Source organism: Eurosta solidaginis, chromosome 3, assembly GCF_040869045.1.
Source record: "Eurosta solidaginis isolate ZX-2024a chromosome 3, ASM4086904v1, whole genome shotgun sequence".
NCBI classification, from domain to species: Eukaryota; Metazoa; Arthropoda; class Insecta; order Diptera; family Tephritidae; genus Eurosta; species Eurosta solidaginis.
Genome location: NC_090321.1, coordinates 10779032 through 10796684, shown reverse-complemented (window position 1 = coordinate 10796684; position 17653 = coordinate 10779032). Strand labels below are relative to the sequence as shown.

General features: G+C 35.7%; 1 protein-coding gene across 7 annotated transcripts in view; it reads left to right on the top strand.

Annotated features, from left to right (window-relative positions):
- LOC137243244 (guanine nucleotide exchange factor DBS) overlaps positions 1-17653 on the top strand; it is a 36833-nt gene that overhangs the window by 12252 nt on the left and 6928 nt on the right. For all 7 annotated transcript variants that reach the window (XM_067770740.1, XM_067770738.1, XM_067770739.1 and 4 more), the window contains 2 exons: positions 16411-16503; positions 17001-17307. In XM_067770740.1, coding sequence (XP_067626841.1) covers positions 16411-16503; positions 17001-17307 — 400 coding nt within the window. The remainder of the gene's footprint in view (positions 1-16410; positions 16504-17000; positions 17308-17653) is intronic.

Sequence of the window (17653 nt, the reverse complement as noted above, 5' to 3'; positions counted from 1 at the left end):
ATAACATAGGTCCTGGTTTTTGATAGGGTTTTTCAGTTTGGTCGTTAAATAAACTTCTGGTAACACTACGGACTCGTTCAGTCTATGTGAGGTCCTCATGGACCAGCTAGTTCAACCTATCCTAATACTGCATACGTAAAGAAAATTTAGAAAACTCGAAATAAAAGTATCGAAACTTTCGTAAATTTTTCTCGAATTTCCTAATTTTTTCGAAAGCGCGTTTGAGATTGGTTTGCATAGTTACAGTTACAAAATTCATCAAATTCTTTTAAAAAAAATGTAACTGTTGAAATTTGATAAGAATTAACACTGCTATTTTTCTGTTCGCCTCTGTACTTAAAAAAAAAAAAAAAAAATCGGTGCTTTAAAATGATTGTAGAGCGGTTCTGTGAATTTGGTTCTTGGAAATATGTTTTGTGATATTTTCTAGAGGCTTGATTGATGAATGCTGGTTCCTGGAAAATGCTTTTGACATAAGTACTGGTTTTCGGAACATGTGCATGAAAATAATATTTTCGAACTATATGTTGGAGAAGTAGCTGTAAAACGAATGATTGCTTAACTTGTTGATGGAAACTCTGATTTATAATTTGGTTTAGAAAATCTGTTTCTAGAAACCTCTCTAGAGGGAATTATTTCTGTAAAACAGTTGATCATACCGATCATCAGAAACTCTGCGTTGCATTCCTATACTTTCGAAATCAAACACACATTTTATACTAACAAAATATTTAACGACTTAAATGTGTAATAAATCAACAATGAATTTTCCCCAAAGTGCCAATTAGGTGAACACATTTAACGACTTTGTACACGAAAAACATGAGGTATTGCCTATTTCTGTTCCTTCGAAGTGTTAAGACACAATGACACAAGTGGTTTTGGCGGTCATCGCATTACAAAAACAATAAACAATTACTAAATAATAATAAAATTTGACTTAATATATATGTATATATATATTTTTGCGGCTAAGTACATACATAAATAGTACAGCTGTCAAAGCAAAACAATAATATGAATATAAACAATACGAGAGTTTTCATCGCCATATTATTGTTGTACAGCCTTATTAAGTTAAATGACAAAAATAGGCAGCCTGTTAGACATTAACTAGTATTTGGAATTACTTCGGTGTTATATTGACTTTTTTACTCTAAGATTTTGACTATTTAGCGTTACAAATTAGTTTGTACAAATTTTAAGGCCTTTTATTGCTAATTTATTTGCTCTCTGTCTTTGCCTTGTTAGTTTGCTCACTTTTCTCTCTGATGTGTATAAACATGTTCCTGATAATGTTGCGCAACTTCGTTTGCCAATGACAAACGCTTGACTTTTATACCCAGCTGTACTTGTACACAGCGTATTAAAATTTGATTGGATAACGGTTGGTTGTACAGGTATAAAGGAAGCGAGATAGATATAGACTTCCATATATCAAACTCATCAGTATTGAAAAAAAATTTGATAGAGCCATGTCCGTCCGTCCGTCCGTCTGTCCGTTAACACGATAACTTGAGTATATATTGAGATATCTTCACCAAATTTGGTACACGAGCTTATCTGGACCCAGAATAGATTGGTATTGAAAATGAGCGAAATCGGATCATAACCATGCCCACTTTTTATATATATAACATTTTGGAAAACACAAAAAACCTGATTATTTAGTAAATAATACACCTCTAATGTTGAAATTTGACGTGTGGACTGAAATTGAGACTCTTGATAAAAATTTGAAATTTTTTTTATAAACGGGCGTGGCACCGCCCACTTGTAATAAAATCAATTTTGCAAATATTATTAATCATAAATCAAAAATCGTTAAACCTTTCGTAATAAAATTCGACAGAAAGATTGCCTTTACTATAAGGAATGCTTTGAAGAAAAATTAACGAAATCGGTTAAGGACCACGCCCACTTTTATATTACGAATAAAATACGCTATATCTTTGCAAGAAGAGGTTTATATCAATGGTATTTCATTTCCCAAGTGGATTTATAACAATAAATATGAAAAACTTCAAATTTAAAAAAATGGGCGTGGCACCGCCCCTCTTATGACTAAACAATTTTCTATGTTTCGGGAGCCATAACTCGAAGAAAAATTTGTTCAAAATAGAACCATATGTGTTTGTATTATTGCGCAGCTTTGTAGCTCTATTAAGCACACAAAACAAAGAACAAAAGCATTTCAAGTGTACAGCTGGGTATGTAATGTTCGGTTTCACCCGAACTTTTACTTCCTTACTTGTTTTAACTGTTTTTTTGTGTTAAACTTTGTTGCGTTGCTGAAGCTTACGCGTGAATTAGATGTAAACAATATTTACTTAAAACTATTTTATAACATCGCACACTTTATTCTTAATTTAATCAGGCCACATTGTTATTCTCTCGCTTGCTTGTATGTATTTAAATGTGTTGTAGGCGCTGTTTTTAGATAAAGTTAATAAAAATATATTGTTTGACGTCTTCTAAGTGATGTCGCAAATTTTATATTTGAGCCATAAAAAACTGGTTTAACATGTTTATAGATAAGTTTTACTACTCTTTTTTGTTCCCTGCTTTTCAAAGCAATTGCGTCTGTATTGATGTAGGTCTTTAAGCTCTTAAATATAAACAAAATAAATTTTTCAGTTGTGGGTTGTGTCATGATTGAAACGATAATCTTGATCAAACTGTTTGATTAAAAAATTGAGAGTTCTAAATAAAAAAAAAATTGTAGTCTTATAAATAAAAATGCATATGTGTGTGTGTGTTTGTGTGTATTTTATAGGCGTCCAAAGCACTTAACCGTTCCTCACAAAATTCCGGTATTTTTCTGGCTATATACAATTTTGAAAAAGTGTGCGGTCTCAGCGCCTATAGCAAATATATAAGTTCGCTTTATTCCCGCATTTTTTGAAGCAAGTTTCCAATATTTGATGTATAAACTTCAATTATCAAAAAAAATTAGTTGCTATTGTTGGCGCGAGTAGAAATGAAGGTCGAGGAGCAAGAGTGAAAATGGAGGTGGGAATGAGTGAAACCAAAAATGTTTAAATTCGCTATATTTTCTCGTTTTGATATATATTTCATATGTGAGTTTATTTTATATGGAAGATATAGAAGGTGTGAAAGTGGGCGTGAGGGTGGAAGTGAAAGTGGGAATGAAAGTCGGAGTAGAAGTGAAATAAAAATTCAAATACGCTATATCTATGTAATTATCTGAAGGGGGTATACCATATTTAAGTAAATTGTAAATATGAGGTTATTCAGATTAAAAGATGGAGTAAGACTTTTACTTAAAAGTGGGAGTGGGAATGAGAGCGGGAGATTTAGAATGAGAAGGCAGTAAAGGAAAGTTGAATAAGCGAATGACAGGAATCAGAAGGAGAAATGAAAAAAAGTAGTAGGGTCGTGGTCTTCTCGATAATACAGAGAGCAATAGTAGGAAGGGAAGTCTACTTTTCAAATATAGGACAACACGACGTCTGTCGGGTGCGCTATTAATTTATGAAATATTTATTTATTTGCCAGATTGGTAGATATTAATACAGTAAGATTTGGATTTATCCAAAATAAAAAAAATAAAAATAAGTTTTCTCGGGATATTGGGACTGATTTCGAAATGGTATTAAACTTATGTACTACTGTAATTTTTTTTTTTAATAATTTTAAATAATGCTTCAGCATAAAATCTTACGAGAATGTGAGAAGAATGTAGCAAGAAAAAACATGAGCAACACAATTTTCTAACGATTTTTTAATCAGGAAAGGTTAGGAGTCTGAATGTTTCGAGAAACTTCCATGGTACGAATTTTTTCTAATTTGAGGTTCCTCATTACTTTAAAAAAAGCATGTTAGTGGACTAAAAGCCTAATCCGAGCTTGACGTACAATATTTTGATTAAACTTATGTAGTTCTCCCCTCAATTCGCCCACTCTTTGACTTTTCTTCATCGTCTTGCAATCAGCTATTGTTATTTGATCCTTCAAACTGGCAAAATGATGGTTCTGAGTTCAAAACTAATTAAGTCTTGAAATTAAAAAAAACACATACATTTTTTTAAGAGTATAAGACTTTCAAGAAACTTTGAAGAATATTTGAATGACTGAAACTGACATTTTTTGGAATTTTGGAAATGTTTTTTGATGAAACGTGAACATGTATGTGTGTGTTTGAAAAATTAAAAAAATGTTTCATTGCTTGAAATTTTTTAAACTGCGTTGAACTGTTCTACGATTCTTAATATTTCCACTCGTGCGCTAACTAGCAAAATTTCACCGCTCCCCTCGCTTAGTGTCATTTGTTTTAAAATTGATTTGAAGAATAAATATCTAGATCTCTTCGCTACTCTTTCTCTGCCGTGGATTTAATTGTGTAGTGGGTTGCTTTCCCAATTACACACTTACTGCGAAGTTACATAAAAATCAAACTCAAGATTCCATAATTTCTTTGGATTTTCTCATTATCTGCGTCCTTTGCCCACTACTGAAATCCAACTATTTTCAGATTTGCAAGTTAAACTATGGTAAAAATTTTATTTTTCAAAATTATCAATGAAAGATTTATCGTCAGAAACACCTTCTCGAAAATACGCCAAAATATTGAGCCTTTCAAAACTAATAGCCTTATTTAAAAAAAAAAGCTCTTTCTTCAAGATCCCCTAAAAAATGAAAATTGCTTGTTTTTGAAAAACAAATTGGCCGGACCTTGTTGAAATTTATACAATACTAGCTCATGCCAGTGGGTTCCACCCCACGTTTCTATAAAAAGATGCAAAATAAATAACACAAATTTTAAAGTTATTTTAAGGATGTGTATTTGCGAATTTAGGTACTGCTGAAACCATATGATATACAATATTTTTTGTAAATTATTTTGAGTATAAATGAAAAGATTTTTTGATGAGTCAACTCTGAATTAGGCTACCTATAATTGGCCATGGGTGAAACATGAGTTGGTAAGATTGACTCCTACTACAGCTAATAACTCTCCTTGAGCTTTATTGATAGACATTGCGAAAGCCAACCTAATAGGAAATTTGAGGCGTTTGAAATTTAAAGGCATATCTGTCGGCATTAATTGAATCCTTGGCATGAAAACTTTGTTGTTTTCGAAATTTCCCGATTAAGTCATTGCTTCAATGACATTGGAAGTTTTGTGATGATAAGCCTTGTCACATTACATAAGCGCGGAGAATCCAAATTACGAAGCATAATATTATGGACCTTTTTTAAGGATCAATCGATGAGGAGGAATTCCTGGTGGCTCCAGGGAGTTAAGAAACGCAACCGGACAATGCACAGCTTGCGTTTCTTCCACGACTGTGTCAATAGATTGATAAGTAGTATCGTTTGTTTGAATTTTATATAGATATAGAAGATGTAGACAAACTGAAATTAACAAAAAATTTTAACGGTGCAGATTACTAAAAGTCCAAACGGAATAACAGCCAAACTCAAGTCTGTAGTTAAACTTTAGCTGTTAAAATAACCTAAGTTTGTACGGAAGCCATAGTTCTCAAAAATCCCATTTTTAGGGAAGGTGCCACGCCTGCTTTTCCCCAATTCCACATTTTACTGGAGGTGTTAGGACTTAACGTCATATAGCTCCTTACCAATTTTTATTATGCTACCATTACTACATCCGGATATATAAGGTATGTTATATTCCATTAGTATGGGAGGTGCCACGCCCCCTTCTCCTTCACCCACATTTTCTTGGTGGTGTTAGGGATTGACCTCATATAACTCCTTACGGAATTTCAATGTTCTAGCATGAATACCTTCAGAGTTATGCAGTATCAAAGATTCCATTTGTATGGCAGGTGCCACGCCCCTTTTATATATCGAAATTATTTTTAGCCTATGACCATCGCTGGAAGGTTTCAAGTGGGTCGTGCAAATTTGATTGTGATCGGTCGATCCGTTTAGGACGCAACCCGATCTATACTTACATACATAATTGGAATTTTATATATATAGATGTAGATAGACTGAATTTGATAAAAAATTTTAACGGCGGCAGATTACCAAACGTCCAAAAGGAATAACAGCCAAACTCATTTCTGTAGTCAAACTTTAGCTGTGAAAATACCCTAAGTTTGTATGGCAGCCATAGTTCTCAAATATCCCATTTGTAGGGAAGGTGCCACGCCCTATTTTCCCCAATTACACATTTTACTGGAGATGTTAGGACTTAACGTCATAGAGCTTCTTACCAATTTTCACTATGCTACCATTACTACATCCAGAGATATGCAGTATGATATATTCCATTTGTATGGGAGGTGCCACGGCCCCTTCTTCCTCACCCCACATTTTCCTGGAGGTGTTAGGGCTTGACCTCATATAATTCCTTACTGAATTTCAATGTTCTAGCATGAATACCTTCAGAGTTATGCAGTATCAAATATTCCATTTGTATGGCAGGTGCCACGCCCCTTTCATATATCGAAATTGTTTTTAGCCTATGACCATCCCTGGAAGATTTCTAGTGGGTTGTGCAAATTTGGTTGTGATCGGTCGAACCGTTTAGGATGCAACCCGATCTATACCTACATATGTACATAATTGGAATTTTATATATAGATAGACTGTATTTGATAAAAAATTTTAACGGCGGCAGATTAACAAACGTCCAAAAGGAATAACAGCCAAACTCACTTCTGTAGTCAAACTTTAGCTGTTAAAAAACCCTAAGTTTGTATGGCAGCCATAGTTCTCAAAAATCCCATTTGTAGGGAAGGTGCCACGCCCTATTTTCCCCAATTACACATTTTACTGGAGGTGTTAGGACTTAACGTCATAGAGCTCCTTACCAATTTTCACTATGCTACCATTACTACATCCAGAGATATGCAGTATGATATATTCCATTTGTATGGGAGGTGCCACGGCCCCTTCTTCCTCACCCCACATTTTCCTGGGGGTGTTAGGGCTTGACCTCATATAATTCCTTACTGAATTTCAATGTTCTAGCATGAATACCTTCAGAGTTATGCAGTATCAAAGATCCCATTTGTATGGCAGGTACCACGCCCCTTTCATATATCGAAATTGTTTTTAGCCTATGACCATCCCTGGAAGATTTCTAGTGGGTTGTGCAAATTCGGTTGTGATCGGTCGAACCGTTTAGGATGCAACCCGATCTATACCTACATACATAATTTGAATTTTATATATAGAGATTTTCGAAGCTGCTTTAATATTCCTTGCGAGCAATACTTGCCTAGAAGAATAATAGCAAAGTTCCTCTTCCTTTAAAAGCTTGATATCTTGGTGGCATGCGTTATAGCAAGATATTCAAAATAGCCAATCGGAAATACCTTAATGGACGTTTGGCTATACAGATATTTATCTGCAGTTTCCACCTACATGTGTACCTAAAAACAATCTAATATGCCACTAATTATACATGCTTATCAATTCTGGGAAAATAAATTCATTTATCAATTTATGGCTAAAGGCGCTAAACATTAGTGGCGTGCAATAAAAGCCCGAAGGCTTTCGTACGCACAGGTAATTTATCGCGTACGAAATGTAGGGTAAATTTGTCATTTAAATGTATGTAGGATCTTTATTAAACTACTGACTAAAATGAAAATAGGTAAACGCAATACTAATATATGTACATCGATAGAAATTAATTTGCTTTTTGCTATTAATCCCGGAAACTTTAGGTCTTACCCTTAAAAAGTAAGCATAAATTCAAAACATATCGCACATGTAGTTCAAAACAGCGTTCACCTCAAAAAATCTCAACGTTCAGAAAACGGGAAAAACTACCCCCGGACACGGGGTTTCTGAGGGGGCCCGCGATTTAGAAGTACTAAGATATTTTTTTTAAATTCAGGAGAGTCTTTAGGTGTTCCATGTGCAATTTTAAGCTGAATTTCAAAAGCAAGGAATATTTGCATTTCGTTTTAATATTATAGTGAAATGTGAAAAATAAAAATCTATATACATATATAAAAGGAAAGACTGAAATGTGTGTTAGTTGGTCGCCGGTGTTTGAAGAGATGCGTCGGTGGATTTTGTTCAAACGTGGAGCCGGGTACCCCTGTTGTTGTTGTTGTAGCGATAAGGTTGCTCCCCGAAGGCTTTGGGGAGTATTATCGATGTGATGGTCCTTTGCCAAATACATATCCGATACGCTCCGGTAACACAGCACCATTAAGGTGCTAGCCCGACCATCTCGGGAACGATTTATATGGCCACATTAAACCTTCAGGCCATCCCTCTCTCCCCACCCTCAAGTTCCATGAGGAGCTTGAGGTCGCCAGAGCCTCGTCTGTTAGTGAAAGAGGATTCGCCGCGGAGAGGTGAGGTTGACAATTGGGTTTGGAGAAGCTGAATATTGCGCTGGCAACCTGAAGGGTTGCGCTACACAGCCCCTTGAATCTGGTATTTTAGTCGCCGCTTACGACAGGCATACCTAAAAAAATAAATAAATAAATGTAAGGCGCGATAACCTCCGAAGAGATCTAAGGCCGAGCTTCTCTTCCAATTTGCGTCGTGCTCCTATTGATTTTCCCAACAAATCGGCCGGACGGGACCTACATGTTTTATGCCGACTCCGAACGGCATCTGCAAGGCAGATGAGTTTTCACTGAGAGCTTTTCATGGCAGAAATACACCCGGAGCGCTTGCCAAACACTAACAAACATTTCTAAAATTTTGATGTTGCTTTGCCCGGGGTGTGTACCCAGGGCATATGGTGTGGTAGGCGGAGCCCATCACACCACGGTGGCCGCCAGGCATACCTACCGCGGGTATATTCTGACCCCTAACCCGCTGGGGGAACCCGAGTACCCCTAGAATGTGTTTATATAATATGGATATCAAATGAAAGCTGTTGATGAGTGCTTTAGTACAGGGTAATATATTATACCGCTTGGTGACTAGGGTATCAAGATATAGGCCAAAACGTGGACCTGGATGCCCCTAGAATGTGTGGATAATATGGATATGAAATGAAAGCTGTTGCTGAGAGCTCTCAAGTAATTTTCATTCTAATATTCGATTTAGTTGCATCAACTTTGCAAAACTGATAAATATGCATACGAAGCCGAAATAGAGACATGAATTAATAATACCCACATATCTATTTACATACGTCTTATTCGATTTGCCTGAAATTTGGTATATAAATTTGTCTATATTAGTATTTACGATTTTTTTTTCCGGGAAGACCAGAGACGGACTGGGACTGGGATTAGGACTAGGACTGGCACTGAGACTTGGAGTGGGACTGGGACTGGGACTGGAACAAAATTCATACCACCCTCTGGGACACGCAATAAGGGATGAAGAAGAATGATAAGAACGTGAAAGAAGAGAAAAGAGAGAAGGAGACTGAGAAAGAAATAGAATGAGACGAATATGGAGATAGATGAAGCGAAAAAGACGGAGGGAGGAGTGAATAAAAGGATCAGGAAAAAGTGAAGAAGTGTGGGGGGAGGGCAGAGTTTGACGGAAACAGCTTATTAAAATGTATGCAGATAGGCCAAATTTAGGGCAGAACAACGTCTGCCGGTTCTGCTAGTATGATATAAAATTCAAATTATGTATATGTCTATGTATGTATGTATGTAGAATAATGGAAATTGGTAAGAAGCTATATGAAGTTGAGTCATTGCGGAAAAGAAGGCGGGAGGTTATTTAACAGCTAAAGTTTAACTGTAGAGTTGGGTTTAGCTGTTATTCCTTTTGAACGCTTAGTAATCTGCCGCCGTTAAACATTTTTAGCTTCCGTCTAACTACATCTGCTATATACAGACATGTATACTGATATAAAATTCAAACAAATTAATTTGAAGTGCAAGTTCAGCATGCGGAAAAGCTTATGAAATCGTCACTTTATCGACCATTACGGGAGATGAATTATGATATCGAGGTTTTGCGTACATTTATAAATGCAAACAAACCATTATTGGTTTCAGATAAAAAGCTCGCATACGAAACTATTCAGCGAATGATTTTTGACAGCATGGGAGGGTTGGTATTTTTAGATGCGCCTAGAGGAACCAAAAAAACATTTCTGCTAAATTTGATATAAACTGTTGTAAGAGCAAAGAGAGAAATCGCTGTGGCAATTGTTACCTCAGGAATCGCGGCTACTCTTTTGTGTGGTAGACGTACAACTTATTCCGTATTTAAATTACAATAGCTTTTGCAAACATTTAATACACCGATTTGCAGTATAAGCTCAAGCCAAAGTGAAGTTCTAAAGACATGTAAGCTTATAGTGTGGGATGAATGCACCATCGTTCACAAATAGTTGGTGGTAGCCTTAGACTGAACCCTTAAGAACTTGGGGGATAATTATCATCCTATGTATGGACCCATCATGTTATTTAGTTAAGGAGCGCCTTCCATGCATACCAACTGCATAATATTCTAAGTCCTGGAAATCGTCTAGTATTTGCCGAGAGGACAGAGTTATTTTATAACTTAAGTCATGGTACCTAACTGGGATTTTTTCGTTTGATCGTCAAACAAATTCTGGGAACACTATGGACACACTCAGTCTATGTGAGGTCTCTATTAATCGGCTAGTTCAACCATAATATGGCACTAAGTATCAGAAAGTGTTCCTATCGGAACCCGCCTATGGAAGCAGAGGTAGAGCGCTTTTCAGGAATACTTCGGTAGTTTAGTATAATTTGAGACTGTTTCGAAAGCATTTTTGGACTACTACAGAATCGTTTCAAGATCACTTCAGTTACGTTTTCGATATAATTTCGGAACAATTTGTGGAACATTTAGAGACTATTTCGAACTCATTTCAGCACAGTTACAGGGTCAATTTAGAATCACTTGAGTAATGTTTTGGCTCGCATTCCGGGATATCTTCTGGATCAATCTGATTCTGGAAAACTTTCTAAACGGTTTTAGGACTGTTACAAGATCCCTAAGGTATTATTTTCAGGTATCATTTCAGGACAACTTTTGGATCATTTTTATATTACTTCAAACTCATTTCAGGACAGTTACATGATCTTTTCAGGATGACTACGGTATTATTTCCAGAACAATTTCTACACTTTTTCGCAATAAATTTGGAACAACTTCAGGATCACTTAGGGAATATTTTAAGTAATGTTTCGAGACCAATTTTGGACCATTTCAAGTCTTTTTCGAGCCATTTTGAACTGTAATAGATTCACTTCGAGATTTTTTAAGTATCTTTTTAGGACAAATTCTGGATCATTTCAAGCATATTTTAAACTCATGTCGGGATAATTACAGGATCATTTCAGGGATTATTTTCGGAATTATTTCGGGACTGTTTCGGAAACAATTTGGAATTACTTAAGAACCATTAAGGGATTATTTATGATGAATTTAAAGTATTTTCTTGTTAAGCTAGAGACTTTAAAAAATAAAGCGCGTTGCTCGAACAAAGGCAACTACTTTTTGGATTCGTTGGTCACTCTGTTTCAAGTTATTTGACGTATCAGCAAAATCTTGCATGCATGAATTACGAAGCCAAAATTCTTTATTTATCGTCAAAATTTCTTCAATGCATATTTAAATCTGATAAACTTAATGATTTCGGCTTGCAGCTACATATATTTTTATTCTTCACACATTACTCATACGCCATGTACGCGTTCATATGTGGATTTGTTTATTATGATTTACAAAGTTCAAGAATGCTTACACCTTCATAATATTATGTTTTATTTCCAGACACTTAAAACCATATTTCTATGTGTGTATATTTCTATGATTTATTTAGAAATTTATAAGTAAATTAAGTAAGAACACTAATAATGGGACTTTGACAATTAGAAACGATTTATTGCTTGATTTTTTGTATTTGCTGCTATCAGACACTTCAATGACTCAACTATAACAAAGCTAAACATGCATGTATGGGCACACAAGCATCCCTGCAGGAAAACTGTTTTACAGTGACTACCAATTATTACTTTTTTAACTATTGGTATTTGCCAGTAGTGATAAGCTGGGCCAGTTTCCCAAAAACACAAGTAAATTTGTTCTGAAAATTGTTTGCCTTTCAGAAGAAGAAATGCGCCCTCTGGTTCAAAGCTGCGAAGAAGTAACATACGGCTATATTTGAAAAATGTCTGCACCGTGCCATTATTCGTATTTCCTACCGGGAAGTTACTTTCTATTCACTTATGTGTGCAATGTATGTATGTATATGCAAACCTAGCTACAAGTACTTATTAGCGAAGCTGATTATAGAAAATGTATAGGTATATATTTCTAGTTTTGATACAAATGGTTATATTACACATGTTTCCTTATTCATAGCCAAGATAAAGTAGATGTTTTTCTGACATATGGCTTCTCGGAAATTGTGTCAAAAAGCTGAAACTCTCTTTAGCGCCTTCTTTTTTTAAGATGAATATGGGCCAATATTTTTAAAAATATATTTATCTAAATCGAACAACATCTTTCAGTTCAGGAGCATTACCATTAGCGCTTATTAGCATAATACGACTGATTAGCTGGGAATATAAGAACGAAATATGAAAAGTTATATCGTTCAACGAAAATCAAGTTTCTTTAATAAGAGCTGGTGTGAAAATTAGCAAAAATAAGAACTGTGTGCGTGCATGAGTAAATGAATGAGCAAATGAAAAGGTGGAAAAAAGAAAAATATTATAGTTTTCTAAAATATCTCTTCACTGCCTTTTAAATTTTTAAGTGTTGCTTATACAAAGGTGATAACAAAATTTTTAAGCAAAATTCTAGGTAAAAAGGCGACCGCCGTGGTGTGATGGTAGCGTGCTCCACCTACAACACAGAAGATCCTGGGTTCACGCCTCGGGCAAAGCAACATCAAAATTTTAGAAACAAGTTTTTTCAATTAGAAGAAGAATTTTCCAAGCGGGGTCGCCCCTCGGCAGTGTTTGGCAAGCGCTCCGAATGTATTTCTGCCATGAAAACTCATCTGCCTTGCAGATGCTGTTCGGAGTCGGCATAAAGCAGGTATGTCCCGTCCCGCCAATTTGTAGGAAAAATTAAAAGGAGCACGACGCAAATTGGAAGAGAAGCTCGGCATTAAATCTCTTCGGAGGTTATCGCGCCTTTCATTTATTTATTTATTTAATATTCCAGAGTAGTAACGACTTTAGAAGCTCAATAAGATTATTTCACATTTGTTTTGGGTCTGTTCTCTAACTTAAACTAATGATTGTATTAACATTAACTATCTCAGTTTATGGTAATATTTAGATATCTATATACATATGAAAGATAGGACAGCGTATTAAGTGGCTCTCGAGTTTCGTCGTTATCAGTGACGCCGCTGGCCTTATGCAAGCACATATGTACATACTCATGTGTGTATGTGTAGATTGCTGTAGAACTGATTATTAAGTGATTGACTCATTCAAATTTGATAGAACAAATAAGAAATATAAAACAAAAGACAAAATTAAAAACAAAAAAAAAAAAAAACAAGTAAGGATGTCTAAATTCGGGTGTAACCGAACATTATATACTCAGCGTGAGCTTCAATTGCACATTTCATTTCAGATAAATTACTTTTCTACAGAACACGTGGCAGCGCCCGTTTAAAAAAAAATGTCTCCCCATTTCCTATTACAATTGATCCAAAACTATTTTTTGCTAAGTTATAGCTTATTATTCTAGTCTACGACCCATTTAAACTTGTGTTGTATCTAAGTTGCCGTGGTGTTTAACAGATCCCGTACATTTTTACTAGAAATATTTCCTTCTATAGGGAAAATATGTGCACACAATTTCATTACGATATGTTAATTTTTCTTTTCTTCGAGTTATGGCTCCCGAACCATAGAAAAGTGCTTAGTCATAAAAGGGGCGGTAACACGCCCATTTTTTTTAATTTTAAGTTTTTCCTATTTATGGAGTTCTCCAAAATCCTTTGAATTGAGCGGTCGTGGATAGTCGAATAAAAAACGGTCAAATATCGATTAAAAAAAAATTCGAACTAACATAAACAAACGCCGCGATAAGGGTCTTCTAATTTAGCCTCTATTTTCACCCCTCACTCTCGGAATCGACCTAACTTTTGCTAACCTGAATTCGTTCCACAGTGTTATTGGAGGTGTGTAATCAATGATCAATAAAATGGAAACTTTGAAACCACCCCGAAAGCAGCATTGCAAAGCATTCTGCACATCTCTTTCGTATACTTCAGGTCAGTAACATAGAGTCACAAATTCAATGAGAATTAGTTCTTGCGGCAACTTGATCGCAGGCCATACACCCATGGTATATAGTATATCGTCATGTACTTAATAATGGACGAACAGACTACCTTATCCCGTATGTACGCTTTTATTCGGATTTAAGCCATAACAGAGGTGAAGATTGGCGAAAGAAGGAAGGCAGACGACATGAAAAATGTTGACCTACAATTACAAACCAACAGAAGGGTTAGAGCCTGCAGAAAACTATGCTAATCCAGTAATGAATAGGTCCTATAGGCGACCATATCACTTTAGTGTCTGCCAGCTAGATGAAGTCAATGCACTAGATATACTAACCGAGAACAACATAAGCTGTATCAACTTTGACATTATCAGAAAAACGATCATCAATTCTAAAAGTAGATAAAAAAACAAGGTTGCGCACGGTCAGTAGAAAAGTCATGGTATGAATCGAAAACCTGTAAAGTGTCAAAGATCATGTGCAATTATTATGACATTCGACTTGCATAGTTCCTCTTAATACTAAGAAGGAAACTCTACAACCTCATGACCGGCAATCGAACAAGGTACTACCTTTAGGGATCACATGCTTGAAAATTAGGTCCTATCAGTGATAGCAGGTGTCCAAAATTCGCGCTATGCGAATATGTGAAAACCATCCGGCCCTGCAAGTATACCTGTTATCCCCCAAATTAGGAAGCAGGTAACAGAAGAGACTTACACAAGTTGGTAGAAGTAGATGGAGCTTCAGTTTTCCGTCAGTTCTCGCTAAGAAAATCCCTCGCATACTTTGTTATCAGACAGCCAAATTCGCCTGGACTATTAAGCACTAAGTAATGAATGAATAATGTAATGTTTATAAAAAAAAAAGTGTAAGGCGCGATAACCTCCGAAGAGATCTAAGGCCGAGCTTCTCTTCCAATTTGCGTCGTGCTCCTATTGATTTTCCCTACAAATCGGCCGGGGACTGGGCCCTACATGTTTTATGCCGACTCCGAACGGCATCTGCAAGGCAGATGAGTTTTCACTGAGAGCTTTTCACGGCAGAAATACACCCGGAGCGCTTGCCAAACACTGCCGAGGGGCGACCCCACTTAGAAAAATTTTCTTCTAATTGAAAAACCTTATTTCTAAAATTTTGATGTTGCTTTGCCCGGGGTGTAATGTTTATCCTATAATAAAAAGAGTTAGCCCTCAAAATATGACACTCGCAAAGCAATTCATTCAATATTGAATTACTTTTTTATACTCTGTGTGCAAAGCACACGGTATGGACTGGATAACGGTTCGTTGTACAGGTATAAAGGAATCGAGAAAGATATAGACTTCCATATATTAAAATCATCAGTGTCGAAAAAAAATTTGATTGAGCCATGTCCGTCCGTCCGTCTGCCCGTTAACACGATAACTTGAGTAAATATTGAGATATCTTAACCAAATTTGGTACACGAGCTTATCTGGAAAAAATATTTTAAAATGGGCGTGGCACCGCCCACTTGTGATAAAATCAATTCTACAAAAATTATTAATCCTAAATCAAAAATCGTTAAACCTATCGTAACAAAATTCGGCAGAGAGGTTGCCTTTACTATAGGGACAGCTTTGAAGAAAAATTAAGGAAATCGGTTAAGGGCCACGCCCACTTTTATATAAAAGATTTTTAAAAGGGTCGTGGACAAATAAAATAAGCTATATCTTGGCAAAACAGAACTTTATATCAATGGTAAGTGGACTTATAACAATAAATAGGAAAAACTTAAAATAAAAAAAAAATGGGCGTGGCACCGCCCCTTTTATGACTAAGCAATTTTCTATGTTTCGGGAGCCATAACTCGAAGAAAAATTAACGGATCATAATAAAATTGGGTACACAGATTTTTCATGTAGCAGGAAATATTTCTAGAAAAAATGGACAAGATCGGTTGAAGACCACGCCCACTTTTATATAAAAGATTTTATAAAGGGTCGTAGACGAAAATAATAAGCTATATCTTAGCGAAAAAGAGCTTTGCATCAATAGAATTTTACTTTTTAAATTGAATTATAACATTAAATTGGAAAACACTCAAATTTTTGAAAACGGGTGTGGCACTGCCCTTTGTATGAATAAGCTCTAAGGCTCACCCCTAGTTAACTTTAACTGGAGTTTGTACTCGTTCTGAAAAATCGGTCATTAAACTAAGCGAATAAAAATACACACCTGTAATAAATTGATATGATTCTAATAATATATTTCAATTTTCTTGCAGAAACTATCGTTCAACGCCCCGTCCAAAGACTGAAATAATTGGCACCAAAAATCATGCGATTTTGAATAAATGCAAGTCGCTATATCATCCAAGGTAATTCAGTTCAAAAATTAAATTTAACGACGTCCTAACCAAATTCCTTGTGCTTTTTCTAAATAATATAAAAAGATAAGAAAGTAACAAGATATACTATGTATATTGAAGGAAATAAAAGTACGACACAGCGTATGAGTCATGCGAGAAAGAATTCAAGGAGTAAAACAATTCAGTAATTTATTGAAAAGAAGTTTGAAGGGAAATTTATCTAAAGAAATTGATACGCGCTACAAAATAATAGCAGTAACAATAATAAAATAAAATTTTGCAAGATATGTATTTAAGCGACTGACACGATAGCAAAAAAGTAGATAAATTCGAATACAAATGCACAGTGTTTTCTTATCTTGAAAGTCGCGCTCTTACTTTTGTTTGTAAACTTAAACTTTTATTTAATTTATTTTTCTTATTTAATTTACGTTCTTTTACTTATTATTAAAGTCCATTATTTATAACAATTTATCTTTTCTCTGTTTCTTTCCGCTTTGACGCAGTGACGATCATGGAGAGGAAACTGAAGCTGAGCTGCGCGATAAGAGCTCTCAGCACATCAAACCCATTCTCGATGAACTCATTAAAACCGAAGAAACTTATGTGGAGAATTTACGTATGGGCTTGCAGAATTATGGCAATATATTTTCGCGTAAAGATTTACCAATTGGCTTGCGTGGCAAAAAGTATGTACTACTTGGCAATATAAGTCAAATTTATGAATTTCATATGGAGGAATTTCTGCCGATGGTACATGCAAATCGTAGAGATCTCAAACGATTGTTCGATGAATTTCAGCAATATATTGAAGTGAGTATAGAGTAGTGTACCCCCATCATCTTCATAACACCTCATACAAGTGTACTACCTTGGTGTAGCTTAGTAGTTCATTTGGCTTGAGTATTTAAATGTGGGAATACTCTGGCGTATGCAAAACACTTAGCCCTGCGTCTCGGGATTACGTCGCATTCAATGAGGACATCACCGCCATCACCGCTAACCATTTAGAGGATCGGCCACCGTGGTGTGATGGTAGCGTGCTCCGCCTACCACACCGTATGCCCCAGGTCCACACCCCGGACAAAGCAACATCAAAATTTTAGAAATAAGGTTTTTCAATTAGAAGAAAATTTTTCTAAACGGGGTCGCCCCTCGA